The sequence below is a fragment of the Coregonus lavaretus genome, assembly GCF_964263955.1.
Source record: "Coregonus lavaretus genome assembly, chromosome: 28".
Lineage (NCBI taxonomy): Eukaryota > Metazoa > Chordata > Actinopteri > Salmoniformes > Salmonidae > Coregonus > Coregonus lavaretus.
The window spans coordinates 36,739,337-36,763,629 of NC_140015.1; the positions used below are offsets into that span (position 1 = coordinate 36,739,337).

Here is a 24,293-nt window from a genome sequence, read left to right on the forward strand (position 1 = left end):
TGCCTTGTCGAATACTGAACAGTTCACGAGACGCCTCTGCGGTTGGTGAATCCAGGTCAAACACCTTCAGCATCTCCTCAGCAAACAGGTCGAAGGTTGCACATGCAGGGGTTTGACGTTCGAACTCTGCTGTTCCCCAGAGTCGAGCTCGGCCCGTCAGGTGAGTGATGGCATACCCGACCTTAGCCCCCTCCGTGGCGAAGGTCCTTGGCTGCAAGGAGAACTGAAGTCGGCAGCTAGTCAGGAATGGCCGGACCTGGGTAGAATCGCCGTTGAACCGCTCGGGGTTTCCAATCTTGGGTTCCGGGGCAGCGGCTGCAATGACCGGGGCAGGTAACTCGGAGGCAGGGCTGGTGGGCAGACTGGCTGGGGTAAGGTTGGTGAGGAGTTGGATGATCATGGCGAGTTGTTGTTGCTGCTGCTGGGACTGCTGCTGGTGCTGCTGGAACTGCTGATGCTGTTGGTGGCCGACCTGAAGCAGAGAGGTGATGTCGCCGCTCATGCGGCCTAGCTCTCTCTCAGTGTGTTCCAGGCGTAGCATGGCGGTGGGTTGCTCAGGTTCTTCGGTTTCCATGTCAGGGGAAGTGTGCGCTGAGTCCATAATGGTCAGATCGTACTGTCACGGTTCAGACAGACGACAAGAGGACCACAATTGCGTCACACCAGAAAGTTTATTAAACTTAAGGGAAAAGGGAAGTAGGGAGTGAGTGAAGGCTCCAGGGGTTATTCCGTCCAATGTGCTGGGTCTGTGCCCCCCCCCAGTGGCAGCGATGCGTCCGATGACGCCGGTGGTTGGTGGTCCAGAAGTCCTGGGGGGGAGGAAACACAGACACAACGGGGCGGATGAAACAAGGCAGAAGTACAGTTCAAGGGAAATCCAAACACGTTGTAGCAAGGCAGAAGGCTGGTCAGAGTTACCGGGGTCGAAGAGTAGTCAGGAGTCGTAATGGCAGAAAGCAGGTCTGGTTTTCCTGGGGCAGAAGAGTATCCAAGAATCAGGCAGGTCCGGGGTCACAAAACAAGGGTGAGCCAGAAGCGCGAGCAAACAGGTTCCGGGTGTGAGCTTTGCAGACGATCTGACAAAGGAGAGCTGAAAGACAGGACTTTAAATACTGGGAGAGGTTAGTGGGTAATGCAGCGCAGCTGGCAGAGTAATTAGAGCCGAGCAGAGCAGGGACAGGTGGAGCTAGTTAGGCTGAGTAGAGAGAGAGTGGTGAGCAAAGTGGAAGATAGTGGAAACAAATAAAGGTGGTAACCCGGTGGAGTGAGAGGGCTCATGACATTACCTGTGTGCATTCAAGGCCTTTAAGGTGTTCTCTGCTGGTCCAACTAAAATGTATTTGATATGGAACATAAACATTTACCTACTATACCATATTTGAACAGTTTATGTCCTTCCTAGTAACTGCTGTATGTCTTACCTTTTTATTTCAGTGTAGTATAGGCCTCTGTAGTCTTTGTGCTGTACTATTGACTACTTATTGCTTGGATTCTTTTAAAATTGTAGCACCTTGGTTTTTAAAACATGTAGCATTTCTTACATTTTATGTAACCCTGTATGTTAATCTATGGAAACTGTATTTCATATTCCTTAAATAAATGAAGTAAAGCTGTTATTCCTATTGACGTGTGACATTGTGTCCATCTGTTATTAATTGAATGACTTGGTTTCCAGAGCTATGAATGTTCATACTCACATATAGGCCTAACTGTGTGAACTCAATGGCTTTAAAGGGGGCAATCGGCAGTTTAAACCATAACAAAGCATTCACTGTTTTGGAAAAAAAGTTTAGGGATGGGGCTGGAGAAATGTAACCACTATCAAATTCATAGACAGAGTTATGGATGCAAGACCTGATATTAAAATGTAACCATGTTTTGAGGCAATACAGTGTTTGTTTACAATTACATGGTTAACAAACAGAAGTAAAACAAGCTTATATTTTGGGTTATGATTATGTAGGTCAGTTTAACTAAGCTCATGAGGCATTTAAGTTATATTCTTGAAGAATCAAAGTAAAAAGAGTAAAAATCATTAATTGAAAAGCAAAAAATGGATGTACCAATCACAGATTGCCCATTTTAAGGTGTTCTCTGCTGGTCCAACTACAATTGAAAATAAATGTCACTACTGTACCACATTTTAAAAGTTTCAAAATGCTATATCAAGCAGCTAGGTCAGGTGGCTATTACTACCCAAACCTGAATCTAAAGAACTTAGAAATGCATTATTATACAACGTCACCAAACAATGAAGTTGATCTGAAAACAGGCAGGATGTTTTACTATTAAATACATGTTATTACACAAGCGGAAAATGACAGTCTGGCCTTTTCACAGAAAGACAACTCAGAACATCTCATTGTGGGTCTTCTGGTTGGTCAGTAAAGCAGAGAGCCATGCAGTCTCAGCAGCTCCTTACTGCTGTGTGTGTGTGTTTGTGTGTGTGTGTGTGTGTGTGTGTGTGTCAGTAACCAGGCCGGTGCCAATGGTTTTGTTGCCATCTCCGATAGTGACCTAGATCTATCTGCTGCCTTCAACACCATGAACCATCAGATCCTCCTCTCCACCCTCTCAGGGCTGGTCATCTCAGGCTCTGCACACTCCTGGATTGCATCCTACCTAGCAGGTCTCTCCTACCAAGTGACGTGGAGAAGGTCTGGGTCTTCACCACGAGGTCGATCTACAGTTGTCCCCCAGGGCTCTGTGCTAGGTCCTCTCCTGTTCTCTCTGTACACCAAGTCAATTGATTCTGTTATACACTACCGGTCAAAAGTTTTAGAACACCTACTCATTCAAGGGTTTTGCTTTATTTGTACTATTTTCTACATTGTAGAATAATAGTGAAGACATCAAAACTATGAAATAGCACATATGGAATCATGTAGTAACCAAAAAAGTGTTAAACAAATCAAAATATATTTGAGATTTGAGATTCTTCAAATAGCCACCCTTTGCCTTGATGACAGCTTTGCACACTCTTGGCATTCTCTCAACCAGCTTCACCTGGAATGCTTTTCCAACAGTCTTGAAGGAGTTCCCACATATGCTGAGCACTTGTTGGCTGCTTTTCCTTCACTCTGCGGTCCGACTCATCCCAAACCATCTCAATTGGGTTGAGGTCGGGGGATTGTGTGTCATGGGCCTCTCACTCCACCGGGTTACCACCTTAATTTTCTTCCACTCTGCTCACCACTCTCTCTACTCAGCCTAACTAGCTCCACCTGTCCCTGCTCTGCTCTGCTCTAATTACTCTGCCAGCTGCGCTGCATTACCCACTACCTCTCCCAGTATTTAAGGCCCTGTCTTTCAGCTCTCCGGTGTCAGATCGTCTGCAAAGCTCACACCCGGAACCTGTTTGCTCGCGCTTCTGGCTCACCCTGGTTTTGTGACCCCGGACCTGCCTGTTTTTTGGATACTCTTCTGCCTCAGGAGATCCAGACCTGCTTCTGCCATTACGACTCCTGACTACTCTTCAATCCCGGTAACTCTGACCAGCCTTCTGCCTTGCTACTACGTATTTTGGATTTCCCTTGAACTGTACTGCTGCCTGGTTTCATTCCGCCCTGTTGTGTCTGTGTCTCCCCCCCCCCAGGACTTCTGGACCACCCACCACCGGCTTCATAGGACGCATCGCTGCCACTGGGGGGAGCACAGACCCAGCGCATTGGACGGGATCCCTGTTACCCCTGGAGCCTTCATTCACTCCCTACTTCCCTTTTCCCTTAAGTTTAATAAACTTTCTGGTGTGACGCAATTGTGGTCCTCTGGTCGTCTGTCTGAACCGTGACAGTACGATCTGACCATTATGGACTCAGCGCACACTTTCCCCGACATGGAAACCGATGAGCATGAGCAGCAGTTCCAGCAGCAGCAACAACAACTCGCCATGATCATTCAACTCCTCACCAACCTTACCCCAGCCAGTCTGCCCACCAGCCCAGCCCCCGAGTTACCTGCCCCGGTCATTGCAGCCGCTGCTCCGGAACCCAAGATTGGAAACCCCGAGCGGTTCAACGGCGATTCAACCCAGGTCCGGCCATTCCTGACTAGCTGCCGACTTCAGTTCTCCTTGCAGCCAAGGACCTTCGCCACGGAGGGGGCTAAAGTTGGGTATGCCATCACTCACCTGACGGGCCGAGCTCGACTCTGGGGAACAGCAGAGTTCGAACGTCAAACCCCCGCATGTGCAACCTTCGACCTGTTTGCTGAGGAGATGCTGAGGGTGTTTGACCTGGATTCACCCACCGCAGAGGCGTCTCGTGAACTGTTCAGTATTCGACAAGGCAGACGTACAGTCGCAGACCATTCCATCGACTTCCGAACCCTGGCTAGACGAAGTTCTTGGAACACACCATCGTTGGTGGACGCGTTCTTCCATAGTTTGGCTGACTATATCAAGGACGAGTTGGTCTCCCATGAACTGCCTTCCACTCTTGATGAAGCCATCGCACTGACTGTCAGGATCGACAGAAGGATACAGACCCGTCGTCGTGAGAGGGGGCGCCAAGGTCCACCTACTACCGGCATTCGGAGAGATCCGACTGGGCTCCTGTCATCTACTGCCACTCACCCAGGTCAGCTTGATCAGTCTGAGCCTATGGAGATTGGGCGAGCCTCCCTCACTCCTGCAGAGCGCCAGCGCCGCTTCACCTCAAACCTCTGCCTCTATTGTGGAGGTGATGGACATCGTGTGGTAACCTGCCCTTTAAAGGGCCGAAGCTCACCGGGCATAGGGGGAGTCCGGTTGAGTTCAATGACCATCCAGTCCTCCGACCGCAAACCCCTGCTGCAAGTTCACCTCCGCCTCTCTGACTCAACTCACACCCTGGCTGCTCTGGTGGATTCTGGCGCCGAAGCCAACATAATGGACATCAAGCTGGCACGCCAACTGGGACTGGAGAACCTCCGTTTGACACCTCCTATTCCTGCCCGGGCACTGGACGGACACTTACTCGGATCGGTCACTCATGTCACGGCCCCGGTCTCGATGGGTCTGTCCGGAAACCATCAAGAAACTATCCAGTTTCACCTGCTCCCCTCTCCAGGCCAACCCCTCATCCTGGGTTACCCATGGCTCCGCCGGCACAACCCTCAGCTCGACTGGGTGACCGGGGTGATCAGGGAGTGGGGAGAGGACTGCCACCGAACCTGCCTGCTTGCTGCCGCACTACCCCCTCGGCCAGTACCTACTAACTCCGCTCCTGACCTCTCCAATGTCCCAGAATGCTACCATGGTCTCAGAGAGGTGTTTAACAAAGCAAGAGCCACATCTCTGCCCCCTCACCGACCGTACGACTGTGCCATCGACCTCCTCCCTGGAACAGCTCCTCCAAAGGGTCGTCTTTATTCGTTGTCTGCTCCTGAAAGAAAGTCCATGGAGGACTACATCAATGGCTCTCTGTCCGCAGGATTAATCCGTTCATCTTCATCTCCTGCTGGTGCTGGCTTCTTCTTTGTGGGGAAGAAGGACGGATCTCTTCGCCCCTGCATCGACTACAGGGGACTCAACGACATCACAGTGAAAAACCGTTACCCTCTGCCTCTGCTCACCTCTGCTTTTGAGTTGCTCCAGGGAGCCACTGTTTTTACCAAGTTGGATCTCAGAAACGCTTACCACCTAGTGCGGATCCGGGAGGGAGATGAATGGAAAACCGCATTCAATACACCAACAGGCCACTACGAGTATCTGGTTATGCCTTTTGGCCTCACCAATGCTCCTGCTGTGTTCCAGGCTCTAGTGAATGATGTACTGCGGGACATGTTAAACAAGTTTGTCTTCGTTTACCTGGATGACATCTTAATCTACTCCAGAAACCTGTCTGAACACACCCGCCATGTCCAGCAAGTCCTTCATCGTCTTCTGGAGAATTCCCTCTACGCCAAGGCAGAGAAATGTGAGTTTCACGTCAAGACAGTGGCCTTCCTGGGGTACATAGTGGCAGAGGGAAGTATCCAAATGGATCCTGCCAAAGTATCAGCAGTCACTTCATGGCCAGTTCCGGAGAACAGAAAGAAGCTGCAACAGTTTCTGGGGTTTGCTAACTTCTATAGGAAGTTTATCCGGAACTACAGTACCGTTGCTGCCCCTCTCACTGCTCTAACCAGCACCAAGCAACCCTTCACCTGGACCCCAGCAGCCGACAAAGCCTTCAGTACCCTCAAGGTGAGGTTCACCTCCGCTCCCATCCTCCAGATGCCTGATGTGGACCGGCAATTCATTGTGGAGGTGGACGCCTCGGATGTGGGAGTTGGTGCTGTGATTTCTCAGTGGGCTGCGGAGGATAGGAAGCTCCATCCCTGTGCCTTTTTCTCACGTCGGTTGTCCCCCTCTGAGTGCAATTACGACATAGGGAACCGTGAGCTGCTGGCTGTGAAGCTTGCCTTGGAGGAGTGGCGTCACTGGCTGGAGGGGTCCACCATTCCATTTCTCGTTTGGACCGATCATAAGAACTTGGAGTACATCCGCACGGCCAAACGGTTGAACTCCAGGCAGTCCCGCTGGGCCCTGTTCTTCACCAGGTTTAATTTCACTCTGTCATACCGGCCTGGATCACGCAACACCAAGCCAGACGCCCTCTCCCGTCAATTCCAGAAGGATGACACCCCCTCCAAGGACCCTGTGTCGATTCTGCCAAGTCCCTGCATCGTTGCAGCTCTGACCTGGGCTGTTGAGGAACAGGTGCTGGAGGCTCTCCGTAACCAGCCAGGTCCCAGCACTTGCCCAGCTGACCGCCTTTTTGTCCCCGAAGACCTGAGGTCCCAGGTCGTTCAGTGGGGACATGACTCCCGCCTAGCTTGTCACCCTGGCTCCACCCGCACTTACAACCTGCTCGCCCAGAGGTTCTGGTGGCCCTCTCTGAGGAAGGATGTACGGGAATTCGTCCAAGCCTGCCCCATCTGCAACCAACACAAGTCGTCCTGCCAGCCCCCAGCCGGATTGCTGCAGCCCCTGCCTGTGCCCAGACGTCCCTGGTCTCACATCGCCCTTGACTTTGTCACGGGGCTGCCCCCTTCAAGTGGCATGACCGTCATTCTCACCATCGTTGACCGTTTCAGCAAGATGGCACACTTCATTCCCCTCCCCAAGCTCCCAACCGCCAAGGAGACCGCCCAGGTGGTCCTGGAACACGTCTTCCGGATCCACGGACTGCCAAAGGATGTAGTTTCTGACCGTGGTCCACAATTCTCCTCCGCTTTTTGGAAGGAGTTCTGTCACCTGCTGGGAGCCACAGTCAGTCTGACTTCCGGATTCCATCCCCAATCCAATGGGCAGTCAGAGCGGGCTAATCAGGAGCTCGAGAAGGCACTGCGATGCATGACTTCACGCAACCCCCACTCCTGGTCGCAGCAATTGACATGGGTGGAGTACGCACACAATTCTCTGACCTGCTCTGCCATCGGTATGTCCCCTTTCCAATGTGTTTATGGATACCAGCCTCCTCTATTTGCCAGCCAGGAAGAGGAGGTTACTTGCCCATCTGCACTTGCTTTTGCCCGTCGATGTCGCCGCACCTGGTCACAAGCCCGAGCCACACTCCTCAGATCCGTTGCCAGCTACACTACCGGGGCCAACCGTCGGAGAATTCCTGCTCCCACCTACCATGTTGGTCAAAGGGTGTGGTTGTCATCGAAGAACCTGCCACTCAGGGTGGAGTCGCAGAAGCTGGCACCTCGGTTCATTGGCCCATTCCCTATCATAAGAGTGATTAGCCCAACTGCTGTCCGGCTCCAACTGCCTAATTCCCTGAGGGTGCACCCCACTTTCCATGTGTCTAAGATTAAGCCCATCCATGAGAGTCCGCTGGTCCCTGCTGCGCCTGGTCCTCCTCCTCCACGGCTCGTCGATGGTGGTCTGGTTTACACCGTCCGCCGCCTGCTTCGGTCCAGACGGAGGGGTAGGGGTCTCCAGTACCTCATTGACTGGGAGGGCTATGGACCTGAGGAAAGGACCTGGGTGCCAGCTAGTCGGATTGTGGATAGGACTCTCATCACCGCTTTCCACCAACGGCATCCTGATCAACCTGCAATCCGTAGGGGCCGCCCCAGAGGGGTCCCTAACCGTCCGGCCCGCTCGGCTTCCTGTCCTGTGCCTGATCCTGTCTCGGGACCTGTCCCATCTCCCGACCACGGCCCTCCGGCTTCCTCCGAGGATGAGGACGTTCACTCGGACCGTTCGGAGGAGTTCTAGCCCTCCTCCGGCTCCCCTCCTCCCGCCCGGCGTGGTGTTGCTCTTGGGACTTCTGGGGCCGTCCCTTGGGGGGGGGGGTTCTGTCATGGGCCTCTCACTCCACCGGGTTACCACCTTAATTTTCTTCCACTCTGCTCACCACTCTCTCTACTCAGCCTAACTAGCTCCACCTGTCCCTGCTCTGCTCTGCTCTAATTACTCTGCCAGCTGCGCTGCATTACCCACTACCTCTCCCAGTATTTAAGGCCCTGTCTTTCAGCTCTCCGGTGTCAGATCGTCTGCAAAGCTCACACCCGGAACCTGTTTGCTCGCGCTTCTGGCTCACCCTGGTTTTGTGACCCCGGACCTGCCTGTTTTTTGGATACTCTTCTGCCTCAGGAGATCCAGACCTGCTTCTGCCATTACGACTCCTGACTACTCTTCAATCCCGGTAACTCTGACCAGCCTTCTGCCTTGCTACTACGTATTTTGGATTTCCCTTGAACTGTACTGCTGCCTGGTTTCATTCCGCCCTGTTGTGTCTGTGTCTCCCCCCCCCAGGACTTCTGGACCACCCACCACCGGCTTCATAGGACGCATCGCTGCCACTGGGGGGAGCACAGACCCAGCGCATTGGACGGGATCCCTGTTACCCCTGGAGCCTTCATTCACTCCCTACTTCCCTTTTCCCTTAAGTTTAATAAACTTTCTGGTGTGACGCAATTGTGGTCCTCTGGTCGTCTGTCTGAACCGTGACAGTGTGGAGGCCAGGTCATCTGATGCAGCACTCCATCACTCTCCTTCTTGGTAAAATAGCCCTTACACAGCCTGGAGGTGTGTTGGGTCATTGTCCTGTTGAAAAACAAATTATAGTCCCACTAAGCCCAAACCAGATGGGATGGTGTATCGCTGCAGAATGCTGTGGTAGCCATGCTGGTTAAGTGTGCCTTGAATTCTAAACAAATCACAGAGAGTGTCACCAGCAAAGCGCCCCCACACCATAACACCTCCTCCATGCTTTACAGTCGGAACTACACATGCGGAGATCATCCGTTCACCCACACTGCGTCTCTCAAAGACACGGCGGTTGGAACCAAAAATCTCAAATTTGGACTCCAGACCAAAGGACAAATTTCCACCGGTCTAATGTCATTTGCTCGTGTTTCTTGGCCCAAGCAAGTCTCTTCTTATTCTTGGTGTCCTTTAGTAGTGGTTTCTTTGCAGCAATTCGACCATGAAGGCCTGATTAACACAGTCTCCTCTGAACAGTTGATGTTGAGATGTGTCTGTTACTTGAACTATGTGAAGCATTTATTTGGGCTGCAATTTCTGAGGCTGGTAACTCTAATGAACTTATCCTATGCAGCAGAGGTAACTTTGGGTCTTCCATTCCTGTCGCGGTCCTCATGAGAGACAGTTTCATCATAGCACTTGATGGTTTTTGCGACTGCACTTGAAGAAACTTTCAAAGTTCTTGAAATGTTCCATATTGACTGACCTTCATGTCTTAAAGTAATGATGGACTGTCGTTTCTCTTTGCTTATTTGAACTATTCTTGCCATAATATGGACTTTTACCAAATAGGCCTATCTTCTGTATACCACCCCTACCTTGTCACAACACAACTGATAGGCTCAAACGCATTAAGAAGGAAAGAAATTCCACAAATTAACTTTTAACAAGGCACACCTGAAATGCATTCCAGGTGACTACCTCATGAAGCTGGTTGAGAGAATGCCAAGAGTGTGCAAAGCTGTCATCAAGGCAAAGGGTGGCTACTTTGAAGAATCTCAAATATATTTTGATTTGTTTAACACTTTTTGGTTACTACATGATTCCATATGTGTTATTTCATAGTTTTGATGTCTTCACTATTATTCTACAATGTAGAAAATAGTAAAAAAAATTTAAAGAAAAACCCTTGAATGAGTAGGTATGTCCAAAGCTTTGACTGGTACTGCATATTGTGCAGCAGCTTCTTACTGCAGTGTGTGTGTGTATGTGTGTGTGTGTGTGTGTGTGTGTGTAGGGAGTGCTGCGTCATTCGTCAAGGATGACCTGTTTACTGTTGTCTTGTTATAAAGCGTACTGCCTCACACTGCATTTTCATATTGATTTGCCAAATCTACATTTTCTGAATTTCTCATGTTCTTTCATTGTTTGTTCCAAAAGCCAAGTGAAAATGAGACTTGGTAGTGTAAGACTATGATTGGTCATTTCAGCCCTGTTCTTATTCCTTATCAGTGCATCCTTCCTTGAATCACTGATTTGGCATGATTGGACAGGTGAACAAAAGGGCTCCTTTCACTTCTACAGTCAGTTCCAATCAGTGGTCAGGCTACTTAAAGGAAGGTAGATGTGATGATGGCACATTTAAAATCATTTGAATAGTGGTGTGTACACCTGTGTGCATTTCCATAGCATAGTTCAGTAACAGGAAAGGTTTTGTAATGTAAAATGGGGGAATAGCCTAGATATGCCTGCCTGAACTTGGCCTACAAGAACTGATGTTCATTTTCCATTGCAAATAGTTTATTTTGAAAGCAAGGTTGTGAGGCAGTTATGCCCTCTGAGAGTTGAGTTATTGACTAGACTGGTGGGGGTCGGGCGTGCAGGCGGCTCGGGCTGGCTGGTCAGTCTGGCTAAAATTTGATATAGACGATGTCTTAATAAAGACAATCAAAAGTCTTTGTATTTTTTTCAAGAGTTGTTCATTTGTTAGGCTATTGGTTAAAGGTGCAACACAATATTTATTATTGAATTACCTTCGATCTAGGTCAGTCGTATTAATCACTTAAACATATTTAATAATGATCTCTTACCTAGCTTGATGATTGTGGGCATTTTTGCTTACTTTTTGTTCTAAATAGAGACGGCATATTGGATTGTGTAAAAATGCAGGAAATTAGACGCATAAACAAAGATAAATCCTTATTTGCATGATTTTTATTGTGAAACCATGATTGTGAGGCGGTTATGCCCTCTGAAAACAACGTTAATCTGGATGGCTGGCAGTGACTTCAGTTGTGTTGGCAGATGTTTAGAATAAATATGTCATGGGTGTTGTCTTGTCCTATAACAGTAGAACTGCCCCTGCACACTGCCAACTGACAGTTGGATGTTGAAAGACTCCTGTTGAACCTGATCGACTGGTTTTCATGGGAAAATGTTAACATGAGAAGGGTGTCAACTGCGGACACTAGGTGGAAATGTGCACAACAAAGACTCCACCTCCCTATTTATATAATGAATATGAATTCGGAGGACAGAAATTATTAAATATTGAAGCATTAGACCTATCACTAAAAGCTTCAGTCATACAAAAGTTATACTTAAATCTGAACTGGTTCTCAGGAAATAACGGATGGACATCATGAAAATGATCGGAGAGGTTGAGGGTAGAGGAAGTTCAGGTGTAAAAACAAACAAAATAGAATTATTGTAAAATTGACTGTGTCCATAAAATGTATATAGTATGTATAAGCTGGAAGTAGAGGCCTAAGCATTGTTGTTCACTAGTTTACTCCAATTAGGGAAGGGGTGGTGGGGTTGGAAAGTAATAAAGATAAATATATTTTTTTAAAGGATATGTATATAAATATATATGTATGTGTATATGTATAAATGTAAAACATATGGGGGATTGGAAGTGATGCAGACAATTACATTGATGGAAGTTACAATCTGCAATATTAAAGCTGATCTACCCCCTACATTTTTTTTTCAAATAAACTCCACCTCCCTATATAACAGGCTCTGCAAGTGGGTGATCATTTGATAATTTGAGAGGGGAAGCACTCCGTCTAGAATGAGTCTCTCTGGGGAGAATGAGGGGGGAAGCACTCCCTCTACTATCTGTGAAGAGACTGAAGAGAGAGACACTGCTGCTAGAATGAGTTTGTCAGGAAGTGAGGGAGAAATGTCCCCAAAAAATAGTTTACCTGCAGAACAGGACACTGGCAGTGAACTTAAGAGGTAAGATCCTCAAATAGGTAAGTGTGAAGGAGCTGAGATTTTTTAACAACTCTCGTACAAACATGTATTGTTGTGATTTTTCTTTATTTCATGCAATAGATCAAGTGAATCAGACCTTTTGTTGGAGCCGAATTTACTGTATCACTAACCTATACCTAGCTGTTATGTGCATTAAGAGTGATGACAATTATAAGTAACCATAAAAAGCACAGATACAAAAATCTGAAATGTGTGCAAACTCACCGACACTCTTAGGAAAAAAAAGGTTATATCTAGAACCTTTAAATGGGTTCTTCAGCTGTCCCCTTAGGAGAACGTTTTGAAGAACCTTTGCAGTAGCGTTGCGTGGGTAAAATCACTGGGGAAGCCAAGCCCTATGTGTTGTGATAATTGCGTTGTTTGCTCTTTAACCTGTTAATTCATACAGTGGCTTGCGAAAGTATTCACCCCCCTTGGCATTTTTCCTATTTTGTTGCCTTACAACCTGGAATTAAAATGTATTTTTGGGGGTTTGTATCATTTGATTTACACAACATGCCTACCACTTTGAAGATGCAAAATATTTTATTTTGTGAAACAAACAAGAAATAAGACCAAAAAAAAAAAACTTGAGCGAGCATAACTATTCACCCCCCCAAAGTCAATACTTTGTAGAGCCACCTTTTGCAGCAATTACAGCTGCAAGTATCTTGTGCCAAGCTTAGAGAGACATACCCCATCTAGCCACTGGGATTTTTGCCCATTCTTCAAGGCAAAACTGCTCCTGCTCCTTCAAGTTGGATGGGTTCCGCTGGTGTACAGCAATCTTTAAGTCATACCACAGATTCTCAATTGGATTGAGGTATGGGCTTTGACTAGGCCATTCCAAGACATTTAAATGTTTCCCCTTTAACCACTCGAGTGTTGCTTTAGCAGTATGCTTAGGGTCATTGACCTGCTGGAAGGTGAACCTCCGTCCCAGTCTCAAATATCTTGGAAGACTGAAACAGGTTTCCCTCAAGAATTTCCCTGTATTTAGCGCCATCCATCATTCTTTCAATTATGACCAGTTTCCCAGTCCCTGCCGATGGAAAAACATCCCCACAGCATGATGCTACCACCACCATGCTTTACTGTTGGGATGGTGTTCTCGGGGTGATGAGAGGTGTTGGGTTTGCGCCAGACATAGCGTTTTCCTTGATGGCCAAAAAGCTCAATTTTAGTCTCATCTGACCAGAGTACCTTCTTCCATATGTTTGGGGAGTCTCCCACATGGCTTTTGGCGAACACCAAACGTGTTTCCTTATTTTTTTCTTTAAGCAATGGCTTTTCTCTGGCCACTCTTCCGTAAAGCCCAGCTCTGTGGAGTGTACGGCTTAAAGTGGTCCTATGGACAGATACTCCAATCTCCGCTGTGGAGCGTTGCGGCTCCTTCAGGGTTATCATTGTTCTCTTTGTTGCCTATCTGATTAATGCCCTCCTTGCCTGGTCCGTGAGTTTTGGTGGGCGGCCCTCTCTTGGCAGGTTTGTTGTGGTGCCATATTCTTTCCATTTTTTTATAATGGATTTAATGGTGCTCCGTGGGATGTTCAAAGTGTCTGATATTTTTTTATAACCCAACCCTGATCTGTACTTCTCCACAACTTTGTCACTGACCTGTTTGGAGAGCTCCCTGGTCTTCATGGTGCTGCTTGCTTGGTGGTGCCCCTTGCTTAGTGGTGTTGCAGACTCTGGGGCCTTTCAGAACAGGTGTATATATATACTGAGATCATGTGACAGATCATGTGACACTTAGATTGCACACAGGTGGACTTTATTTAACTAATTTTGTGACTTCTGAAGGTAATTGGTTGCACCAGATCTTATTTAGGGGCTTAATAGCAAAGGGGGTGAATAGTTATTTTTTTCATTCCACTTCACCAATTTTGACTATTTTGTGTATGTCCATTACATGAAATCCAAATAAAAATCAATTTAACTTACAGGTTGTAATGCAACAAAATAGGAACAACGCCAAGGGGGATGAATACCTTTGCAAGGCACTGTAGCTTACTGCATAAACCTAATTGCTACAGTACTGTTTTTAATTGGTTAATGTTGCATAGGCTTAAGTTTTTTTTAAAGTCAAGTAAAAAATAAATCTGAGCGGTAGATCTCGGCATGCATTTTGAGAAAAGGTTGGTGACCACTGTTCTAGAGTTTTCCCTGTTTTCAACGTTTTCCTTTTATTGTGGCAATTGTGATCGAATCAACATTAGCCACTTTTAACGAAACAAAGCAAATTATGCAAGAGATTTTGTTGTAGGCTGAATGCATCGGAGTAGGATTCTATTGGCATGACTCAGTCTATTTAGTACTCTACACAGACCTATGTGGTATAAACAATCAGAGCTACAGTAGGCCTATATGCATATAGACCATTGCCATATATGGATCTGTGCCATTTACTTTGAACTGGACTGTTTTTACAGCATGAGCGGTTATGAGTAGATGCACATGTTTTGAGATCAAAACGAGAGCTGCGTGTAGCCACGTGTGCACATTTTGTTCATATCCTTAGTTAGTGAGTTATTAGCCCAGTTATAGATCATTTTCTAGTCAGCAATAGGGGAGTGATTGCTTTCCTACAAGAGCACAAAACGTGTACATTTCTAGACATCTTTGAAAAGCGAGTCAGGTAAAGAGCTTTTTTTTGTCTTAAAGGGGCAGTGTTGTGTTTTGAGATAGCTAATTCAAGACTAAGTAGCCAATACGCAGAGGGTAGAATAATTTGTCTGATTCTCTGTAATAACGGTATGGGAATAATAATGAACTTTATGTGGTAAAGTGGTCACTTGCATCAAACAACACATTTTCAGTCACCTCCTTGTCTGAAGGACAAGTGGATAATCAGGTTAATGTCGAGCCCTGCATGTTTTTTTTCTCCAAAAGTCTCACTGAATGTAGGCCTACATTAAACACCACACATTGGTGGCTGCTACTGTAGGCTGAATGATAGAACAGCTATTTCTATGTTAAAATGTTATTGGATGCTTTTATAGTAGGTCACTCTGGTAGGCCTACATTATGATCAAATAGCCACAGCAGCCTACTTGGCCACTGTTAAAACTGTAACTTAAAGCGGGTACAGCCTCAGTGTCCACAGTAAATACGAGCTGGAAGTTGCACAGAATTTTCACAATGTTCAAGTTTGCGCTCAGCAGACTTGAAATTTGCTCAGTGACAAAAGAATTAGAGGGAACATTGGGTAGAATAACCCTTTTGGGTTCCATGCAGAACACTTTCCACAGATGGTTCTACATTGAACCCAAAAGTGTTCTACCAGGAACCAAAAAGGGTTATCCTATGGGGACAGCCAAAGAACCCTTTTGGAAACCTTTTTTCTAATTGTGTACGTTGTAAACTCACATCCTGCTTTAAACAGGTTCAAGACAGACCGACCAGTCTCACCTGTGCCTAGCTGTGTCTCCATGAAGAGTGACAGGTCTATGCGACCTCCTATTGACTTAAGGGAGGGAGACTTTTCCATTGAGCAAAGGTGAGACATTGTGCTTCAGATATATTATGCTTTTTTCTGGTTTCTTCTGTGCAGGTTCTGAGGGAAGGTTAATTATTTCTGCTCCTATGGCTTTAAACAGGTTCAAGACAGACCGACCAGTCTCACCTGTACCTAGCTGTGTCTCCATGAAGAGTGACAAGTCGAAGGGACTAAATATTTACTTCAGGGATGGAGAAGTATCTACTGGGCAAAGGTGAACTGAGACATAACATATGGTGTTTGATTATGGCATTTCCTTTTATTTACTGTGACGAGTACTGAGTATACGAAGAAGCAGGACGCATACGCAGGAATTAATAAGGTCAAGGTTTACTAAACAATGATCAAGAGAAATAACAACGATAGAGTAAACTACACAAAGCTAAACAATCACAAACAACATTATCCAGAACAGTCCAGGGCTAAATAGGGGTGGTGACGAGATGATGAGGTGCAGGTGCGCTGGAGGTGATTAGGGTGCGTTGGGTTTCCATTCCGGTGTTGCCGAGGTGGTGCGCTCAGACCGGTGGCTCAGTAGACCGGCGAATCAGAGCCCCGGAGGGGAGCAACGGGAGGAGATGTGACAATTTACCATCTTATGTATATATACATAAATACATATACATATACATATACAAATACATATTTATAGATAAAGACTGATGTTATTGCGCTCTGTGCTCATTCTTACCCTGCAGTATCTCTGAGGAGGATGACCAGTCAATGGATCACCAACCCAGAGTCCTTACTGATGACAAAGTGTGAGTGATCGCAGTTTGCACTGTATCCTACCTATTTTCTATTAGTTTTATTCACCAGCCATGTGTCTGATGACATCTAGTTCCTTTACTCTGTGAAGTTCCAGATAATAGCCACCAATTCATCATTCAGGATGTCTAATTTAGCTTGTTAAAGGATTTGAACTGTCTAAAGGACACCGTCATTTACTCTGACATTATACTAGAAATGTAAATAAAGTAGTATGATGACTATAATAGTGAGACTGTACCCAAGGTTTAGTGTAACTATCAGGAGATACAGAGAGCATTGTCTCCAAGGAAAAGCACCACATGCTGTGGCTTAATCTTCACTTAGCCTAGCTAACTCTAGGATGTCAAACTGTTGGACTGTTTCATCATTGATCACATCCAGGTTAGAGTTTATATTTGTGTAATTCAATTCAACAAGGAACATCTTTATTTTCCACATATAGGTACCAAACTGTTTCCACTAAGACCGAAGTCCAGGATAAAATGAAATCCTACTTGAAGAATAGGGCATATTCTTTATTTGAGGGCATTGAAGATCAAGGAACAACAACACCTCTTAACAACATCTACACAGAGCTCTGCATCATACAAGGTGAAAGTGGAGAGGTCAATTATGAACATGAGGTGAGACAGATTGAGACAGCATGCAGATTTCCAATAGAACAAGATACATCAATCCATCTCAATGACATCTTCAAACCCTTACCTGGACAAGACAAGCCTATCAGAACAGTGCTGACAAAGGGAGTTGCTGGCATCGGAAAAACAGTGTCTGTGCTGAAGTTCATGTTGGACTGGGCTGAAGGAAAAGCAAACCAAGACATCCAGATCATCTTTCCACTTCCTTTTCGGGATCTGAACTTGATGAGAGATAAAAATCAAAGTCTGATAGAACTAATTCATCACTCCTGTTTAGAAACAAAAGAATCAGAAATCTCAGAAAACGAAAAGGTTGTGTTTGTTTTTGATGGTCTGGATGAATGTCGCCTTCCTCTGGACTTCCAGAATAATAAAATCTGCTGTGATGTCACAGAGTCAACTTCAGTGGACGTGTTGCTGACAAACCTCATCAAAGGGAATCTGCTTCCCTGTGCTAATATCTGGATAACCACCCGACCTGCAGCAGCCAATCAGATCCCTCTTGGGTGTGTTGACCAGGTGACAGAGGTACGAGGGTTCAATGACCTACAGAAGGAGGAATACTTCAGGAAGAGAATCGGTGAGGAGGTCCTGGCCAGCAGAATCATCTCACACATAAAGACATCAAGGAGCCTCCACATCATGTGCCACATTCCAGTCTTCTGTTGGATTTCAGCCACTGTCCTAGAGAGACTATTGGTTGAAGCAGAGAGTGAAGAGATCCCCAAGAATCTGACTCAAATGTACGCTCACCTCGTGATCTTCCAGTCAAAACTGAGGAGTCAGAACTATCCTGTAGAGCATGCCAACGATTCTCATTGGGATAAAGTGATGATTCTGGCACTGGGAAAACTAGCTTTTCAACAGCTAGAAAAAGGCCATCTGATATTCTATGAGGAAGACCTGAGAGAGTGTGGCATTGATATCAAGGACGCGTCAGTGTACTCTGGAGTGTGCACTCAGATCTTCAGAGAAGAGTCTGGGCTTAACCAGATAAAAGTGTACTGCTTTGTACATCTGAGTGTCCAGGAGTTTCTTGCTGCACTATATGTGTTCCTCATGTTCACTAACGACAACAACAATCTGATGGCTAAAGAGAAATCCCTCCGCAACAAAAACAGGCTATATCAAGATGCAGTGGACAAGGCCTTGCAGTGTGGAAATGGCCATCTGGACCTTTTCCTCCGCTTCCTTCTAGGCATTTCACATGAGTCCAATCAGCATCTCCTACAAGGCCTACTGACACCAACAAGAAGCAGATCACAGAGCAACAAGAAAACAGTCAGGTACATCAAGGAGAAGATCAGAAAGAACCTCCCTCTGGAGAGGTGCATCAATCTGTTCCACTGTCTGAATGAACTGAATGATCATTCTCTAGTGGAGGAAATCCAAAGCTACCTGAGCTCAGGAAGTCTCTCAAAATCTAAACTCTCATTTCGACAGTGGTCAGCTCTGGTCTTCATGTTGCTGACCTCAGAGAAGCTGGATGTGTTTGATCTGAAGAAATACATCAGATCAGATGAATCTCTTCTCAAACTTCTCCCAGTTGTCAGATCCTCTAGAACAGCCTTGTAAGTGCTTAGTCAAATTAAATTCCAGACAGCATGCTAATGTAGCATAATAATGAACATCAGATTGAATTACTAGTTAGGCTGACAACTCAATCCCTAACGGGAGATTTTTCGTTGGCACCTGGATATCTTGAGATGCACCTTTTTTTTCACAGGCTGAACGAATGTAAACTCACCAAGAAAAGCTGTGAGGCACTGGCTTCTGTTCTCAAGTCAAATTCATGCTGCCTGAGACTGCTGGACATGAGTGGCAATAAACTTCAGGATTCAGGAGTGAAGCTGCTCTCTGCTGGACTGGGGTATCCACACTGTAAACTGGAGAAATTGAAGTGAGTGACTTTGACTGTCTCCACTGGAAAGTGGATGTTGTAAATATAAAGATGTAACTTCTTCATGTTGTAAATGTAGTTATAGATTTGTGTGGATTACTTAGCTGGATCATCTCTTCCCAGGTTGAATGATTGCAACCTTACTGAGAAATGATTTGAGGTGCTGGCTTCAACTCTCTGGGTTCAACACCTCAAGTTTGAGAGAGCTAGACCTGGGAGGAAATACACTTGTGAACTAGGGAAACTGAGATGTGTGACTGTCAGATGTTGTTATTATGAAGATGTAAATTATGTTATGTCTATAGCATCATTAGCTAGGTTTCCATCCAATTGGCAACCGATCTTCATGCGAATATTCTATAATCAGCATAACTAAAATATGCGCTTTTACCCACCAGAGATATTACCACCAAATTCACTTGTTGCAGATAAAAGGCTGTGTGTGATAGTTTCCATGGCATTTTCAACTCTAGGCCTACTGATGGTTTTGTCACTACAAATGTTGCTTTATATAGTGAATGTAGCCACTCAGGTATTGGCACTTGCGCTCTAGCCAACAGCTGGCAGATACAGTGCAGGATATAGCCTATATGCTGAGATTATTATGGACAAAAGAGGCACAGCAGCTAAGCATCGATCATCATGTCATCAGAATAAGACCCTCGATATTTATTGGAAAGGAGCATCAAGCTCATCACCTTGTGAAGTTCATAACTTATTTCATCTGTAGCCTAATAAACTGCATGCTTTCCCGATTTGTAGTGGGAGGACCACACAAAATGTGACTCCAAATGTACTTCGGTATGATCGTTATTATATCAATATTTGCTTCTAAAAGCGTTTCCACCGCCATTTCCTGACTAATTTTACAGACACAAAAAGATCCCACCTTGTCTAGCGTATTTTGTTTAGTTGACATTTGGAAAGGTAACCGACAAAGTTGCTGTTTCCATCAGGCCTGTCGTGACATCTTTTCATCCACATGTAGTTTACGCTCATATAAAGGTTGGCTGGAAACCTGGTTAATGTAGTTATAGATTTGTGTGGATTACTTACTCCTCTCTCTCCAGATTGAAATATTGAAACCTAACTGAGAAATCCTATGAGGTGCTGGCTTCAACCCTCAGCTTAAACACATCAAGTTTGAGAAAGCTAGACTTGGAGGAAATTAACTCCAGGATTCAGGAGTGAGATTCATCTGTGCTGGACTTGAGAATCCACAATGTAAATTGGAGACACTGAGGTAAAACTATCCCTCATCAAATCAAATGAAGTTGTATTCGTCGCATACACATATTTAGCAGATGTTATTGCGGGTGTAGCGACGTTCTTGTGTTCCTAGCTCCAACTTAGTTCAGTTTATTAATTCAACCATAAAAAATAAAAAAACAAGCACACATAACACTTGAAAAAGCCATACATGCACATGAGTAAAATCATGGAGGATAACACACAGTAAAGACTGGGACTTATTTCCATTGTGGTCCTCTTACAGTGCAGTAATATCTAACAATTCACAACAATAAACACAAATCTAAAAGTAAAATAATGGAATTAAGAAATATTTAAATATTAGGACAAGAAATGTTGGAGTCCGGAGTATAAATAATATATATGCATATACTGTATGTGTATATGTCACAGGAGGTTGGTTGCACCTAATTGGGGAGGATGGGCTCATGGTAATGGCTGGGGCGCAATTAGTTTTGATGCCATTCTATTTGTTCCGTTCCAGACATTATTATGAGCCCTCAGCAGTCTCCACTGGTATATGTGATGGGATTATAGACATTATGGACAGTATGTGGATAGAATATTTAACATATCTGTAGAATACGTAGGATAGAATAGTATATATACAGCAATAGTTGAATAGGATGGCATTGACTAGAATACAGTATATACATATGAAATTAGTAAAACAGTATGTAAACATTAAAGTGACCAGTGTTCCATTATTAAAGTGGCCAATGATTCCATGTCTATGTACATAGGGCAGCAGCCTTTAAGCTGCGGGATTGAGTAACCAGGTGGTAGCCAACTAGTGACAGTGACTAAGTTCAGGGCAGTGTACTGGCTGGAGTCCGGCTAGTGATGGCTATTTAACAGTCTGATGGCCTTGAGATAGAAGCTGTTTTTCAGTCTCTCGGTCCCAGCTTTGATGCACCTGTACTGACCTCGTCTTCTGGTTGATAGCGGGGTGAACAGGCCGTGGCTCAAGTGGTTGATGTCCTTGATTAATACTTTTGTCCTTCTTGTGACATCGGGTGCTGTAGGTGTCCTGGAGGGCAGGCAGTGTGCCCCCGGTGATGTGTTGGGCAGAACGCACCACCCTCTGGAGAGCCCTGCGGTTGCGGGCAGTGCAGTTGCCATACCAGGCAGTGATACAGCCCGACAGGATGCTCTCAATTGTGCATCTGTAAAAGTTTGCGAGGGGCCCACTGCGGCCCTGTGGATGGGGGCGTGCTCCCTCCACGATCAGCTCCTTCGTTTTGTTGATGTTGAGTGAGAGGTTATATTCCTAGCACCACTCCGCCAGGGCCCTCACCTTCTCCCTGTAGGCGGTCTCATCATTGTTGGTAATCAGGCCTACTACTGTTGTGTCGTCTGCAAACTTGATGATTGAGTTGGAGGCGTGCGTGGCCACGCAGTCATAGGTGAACAGGAAGTACAGGAGGAGGCTGAGCACGCACCCTTGTGGGGCCCCTGTGTTGAGGATCAGCGTAGTGGAGGTGTTGTTTCCTACCTTCACCACCTGGTGGCGGCCCGTCAGGAAGTCCAGGACCCAGTTGCACTGGGCGGGGTTCAGACCCAGGGCCTCGAGCTTAATGATGAGCATGGAGAGTACTATGGTGTCAATGAGTTTTACTTAGTTTCACTTGGGCCCGGGATTTCATCCAAGGCAGTGCACTGGACAGCCGACAATGTGACTTTTAAAGGTTTATTTATGCTTGAGTGGACATGTTCTACATTTACAGTGAATGGGATCTCCACAAACTTTGGGAAAATGTCAGCATTGTCGACTGTCCAGTGCGCTGCTCTGTAACGCGCCTTGGATTGAATTCCTCATGTCACTATTTCAATTTTTTATCTTTAACTCTGCATTGTTGGAAAAGGACCCATAAGTCCTAAGTAGTAAGCATTTTCACTTTTAGTCTACACCTGTTGTTTACGAAGCATGTGACAAATACCATTTTATTTGATCCTGGCCTTGGTCTCTGATGTAGCATAATTGAAGACAATTTGTATCATTGTCTTTAGAGTATGTACTATTATCACATTAAATTATGAATCGGGGCACCAGTTCGTTATTATTGATCAGTTTAGTTGTGTTCATTTCGATTCAATAAAAGGTTCAACATATGACATTAAAATGACACATCGCTACTGATGCAAAATGTAAATTTTCTGGAATATTTGACATTGTGTAACTTCTCTCCCTCACTTTCCACAGGCTGGCAGGCTGTAGCATCACAGAGGAAGGCTGTGCTTCTCTTCTTTCAGCTCTGAGGTCAAACCCCTCCCACCTGAAGGAGCTGGACCTGAGTGGAAATACTCCAGGAGACTCTGGAGTAAAGCTGCTCTCTTCTGTACAAGAGGATCCCCTCTATACACTGGAGACACTGCGGTGAGTTTTACTGATCAGTTTCATGAGCACACTGATATAGTGATCAATAAGCCATTGTAGACATCCAGACACCCGGGTCATATTCATTTGTGCGAACTGTAGCAAAACATTTTGCAACACATGCTAGTTTCTTATTGGACAAGTTCAGGTAGTCCCTGTCCGTTTTGTTCCGTGTTCTTCTCTTTGATGCCTAGTGAATACGACCCCTATTTATCTATGCTGCTGTATGAGGACTTAGATCTACTTCTTCTTTCTTTCCCAGGTTAAATGACTGAAAGCTCACTGAGATTCAGTGAAGGAATGGCCTCAGCTCCAAGTCCTTGGTTGTGGGAGTGCGCTGCTTCGAATCAATGATGATAGCTCCTTGAATCTCTCAATCAATCAGAGAGCCCCGGCGAAGTGGTGCCTGGAAAATAACCTCTCCCTCAACATCAACAAACGCATCACCGGGGGCACACTGCCTGCCCTCCAGGACATCTACAGCACCCGGTGTCACAGGAAGGCCAAGAAGATCATCAAGGATGTCAGCCACCCGAGCCACGGCCTGTTCACCTCGCTACCATGTAGAAGGCGGAGACAGTACAGGTGCATCAAAGCTGGGACCGAGAGACTGAAAAACAGCTTCTATCTCCAGGCCATCAGACTGTTAAATGGGTGGCAGGGGCTGGTGGTTGGATAAATGGGATGAGAGGTTGAGGACCACTTTTTTGTTTTCCTGTTTGAATCAAATCAAATCAAATTTTATTTGTCACATACACGTGCTTAGCAGATGTTATAGCGGGTGTAGTGAAATGCTTGTGCTTCTAGCTCCGACAGTGCAGTAATATCTAACAAGTAATATCTAACAATTTCACAACATATACCTAATACACACAAAACTAGTAAGGAATGGGATTTAAGAATATATACGTATATGGACAAGCAATGACAGAGCGGCATGGACTAAGATACAGTAGAATATTATAGAATAGAATGCAGTATATACAGTGAGGGAAAAAAGTATTTGATCCCCTGCTGATTTTGTACGTTTGCCCACTGACAAAGAAATGATCAGTCTATCATTTTGTTTTTTTAAATTATTTTTCTTTTTTTTTAATTTTTGTATATCTATTTTTTCATTGTTTAAAAAATAAAAATAAAATTCGGGGGGAATGGATCAGCTTAATATTGCAGATAGATTGTATCTTCTATCAATGTAATTGTCTGCATCATTTCCAATCCCCCATGTTTTTTTTATTTTATATATATATACTCCCCTTTATTACTTTTCAACCCCACCATCCTTTCCCTACTTGGAGTAAATTAGTGAACAACAATGCCCAGGCCTCTACTTCCGGTCTATACTTACTATCTACACCTTATGGACAGAGTTAATTTTACAATCATTCTATTATATATATATATATATATATATATATATATATTTTTATATATTATTTTTTTTTTGCTCCTGAACTTCTTCTACTCTCAACCTCTCCGATCATTTTCATGGTGTCCATCCGGTTTGCTTCTATATGGCATATCTTTCTAACTGTGCTCCTTCCCAAAAGCTCCCAACATACAACCTATATACTTATTATGGACACAGTATGCTTACATTATTAGCTATCTTTGTTATTATTTGTTGTTATTAGTCCCATCCTTCAACTCTATTCAATACCTCCCATCTATCTCTTAACACCATCCATATAGGA

The 24,293-nt window shown here is 45.3% G+C and overlaps 1 protein-coding gene and 1 long non-coding RNA gene across 2 annotated transcripts; both read left to right on the top strand.

Annotated features, from left to right (window-relative positions):
* Positions 1-11,952: 11,952 nt before the first annotated feature.
* On the top strand, positions 11,953-18,975 carry LOC311103249 (NLR family CARD domain-containing protein 3-like; the record flags this gene model as incomplete). The annotated part of the gene is made up of 6 exons (XM_084144788.1): positions 11,953-12,145; positions 15,549-15,662; positions 15,763-15,876; positions 16,361-16,423; positions 16,876-18,642; positions 18,798-18,975. Exons 1-6 carry the CDS (start codon positions 11,979-11,981, stop codon positions 18,973-18,975), a joined length of 2,403 nt encoding a protein of 800 aa, XP_084000914.1. The 5' UTR covers positions 11,953-11,978.
* A 3,454-nt stretch (positions 18,976-22,429) lies between these two features.
* LOC311104068 lies at positions 22,430-24,001 on the top strand. Its single transcript, XR_014610135.1, has 2 exons — positions 22,430-22,599; positions 22,862-24,001. It is a non-coding gene; the product is annotated as an uncharacterized lncRNA (long non-coding RNA).
* The last annotated feature ends 292 nt before the right edge of the window (positions 24,002-24,293 follow it).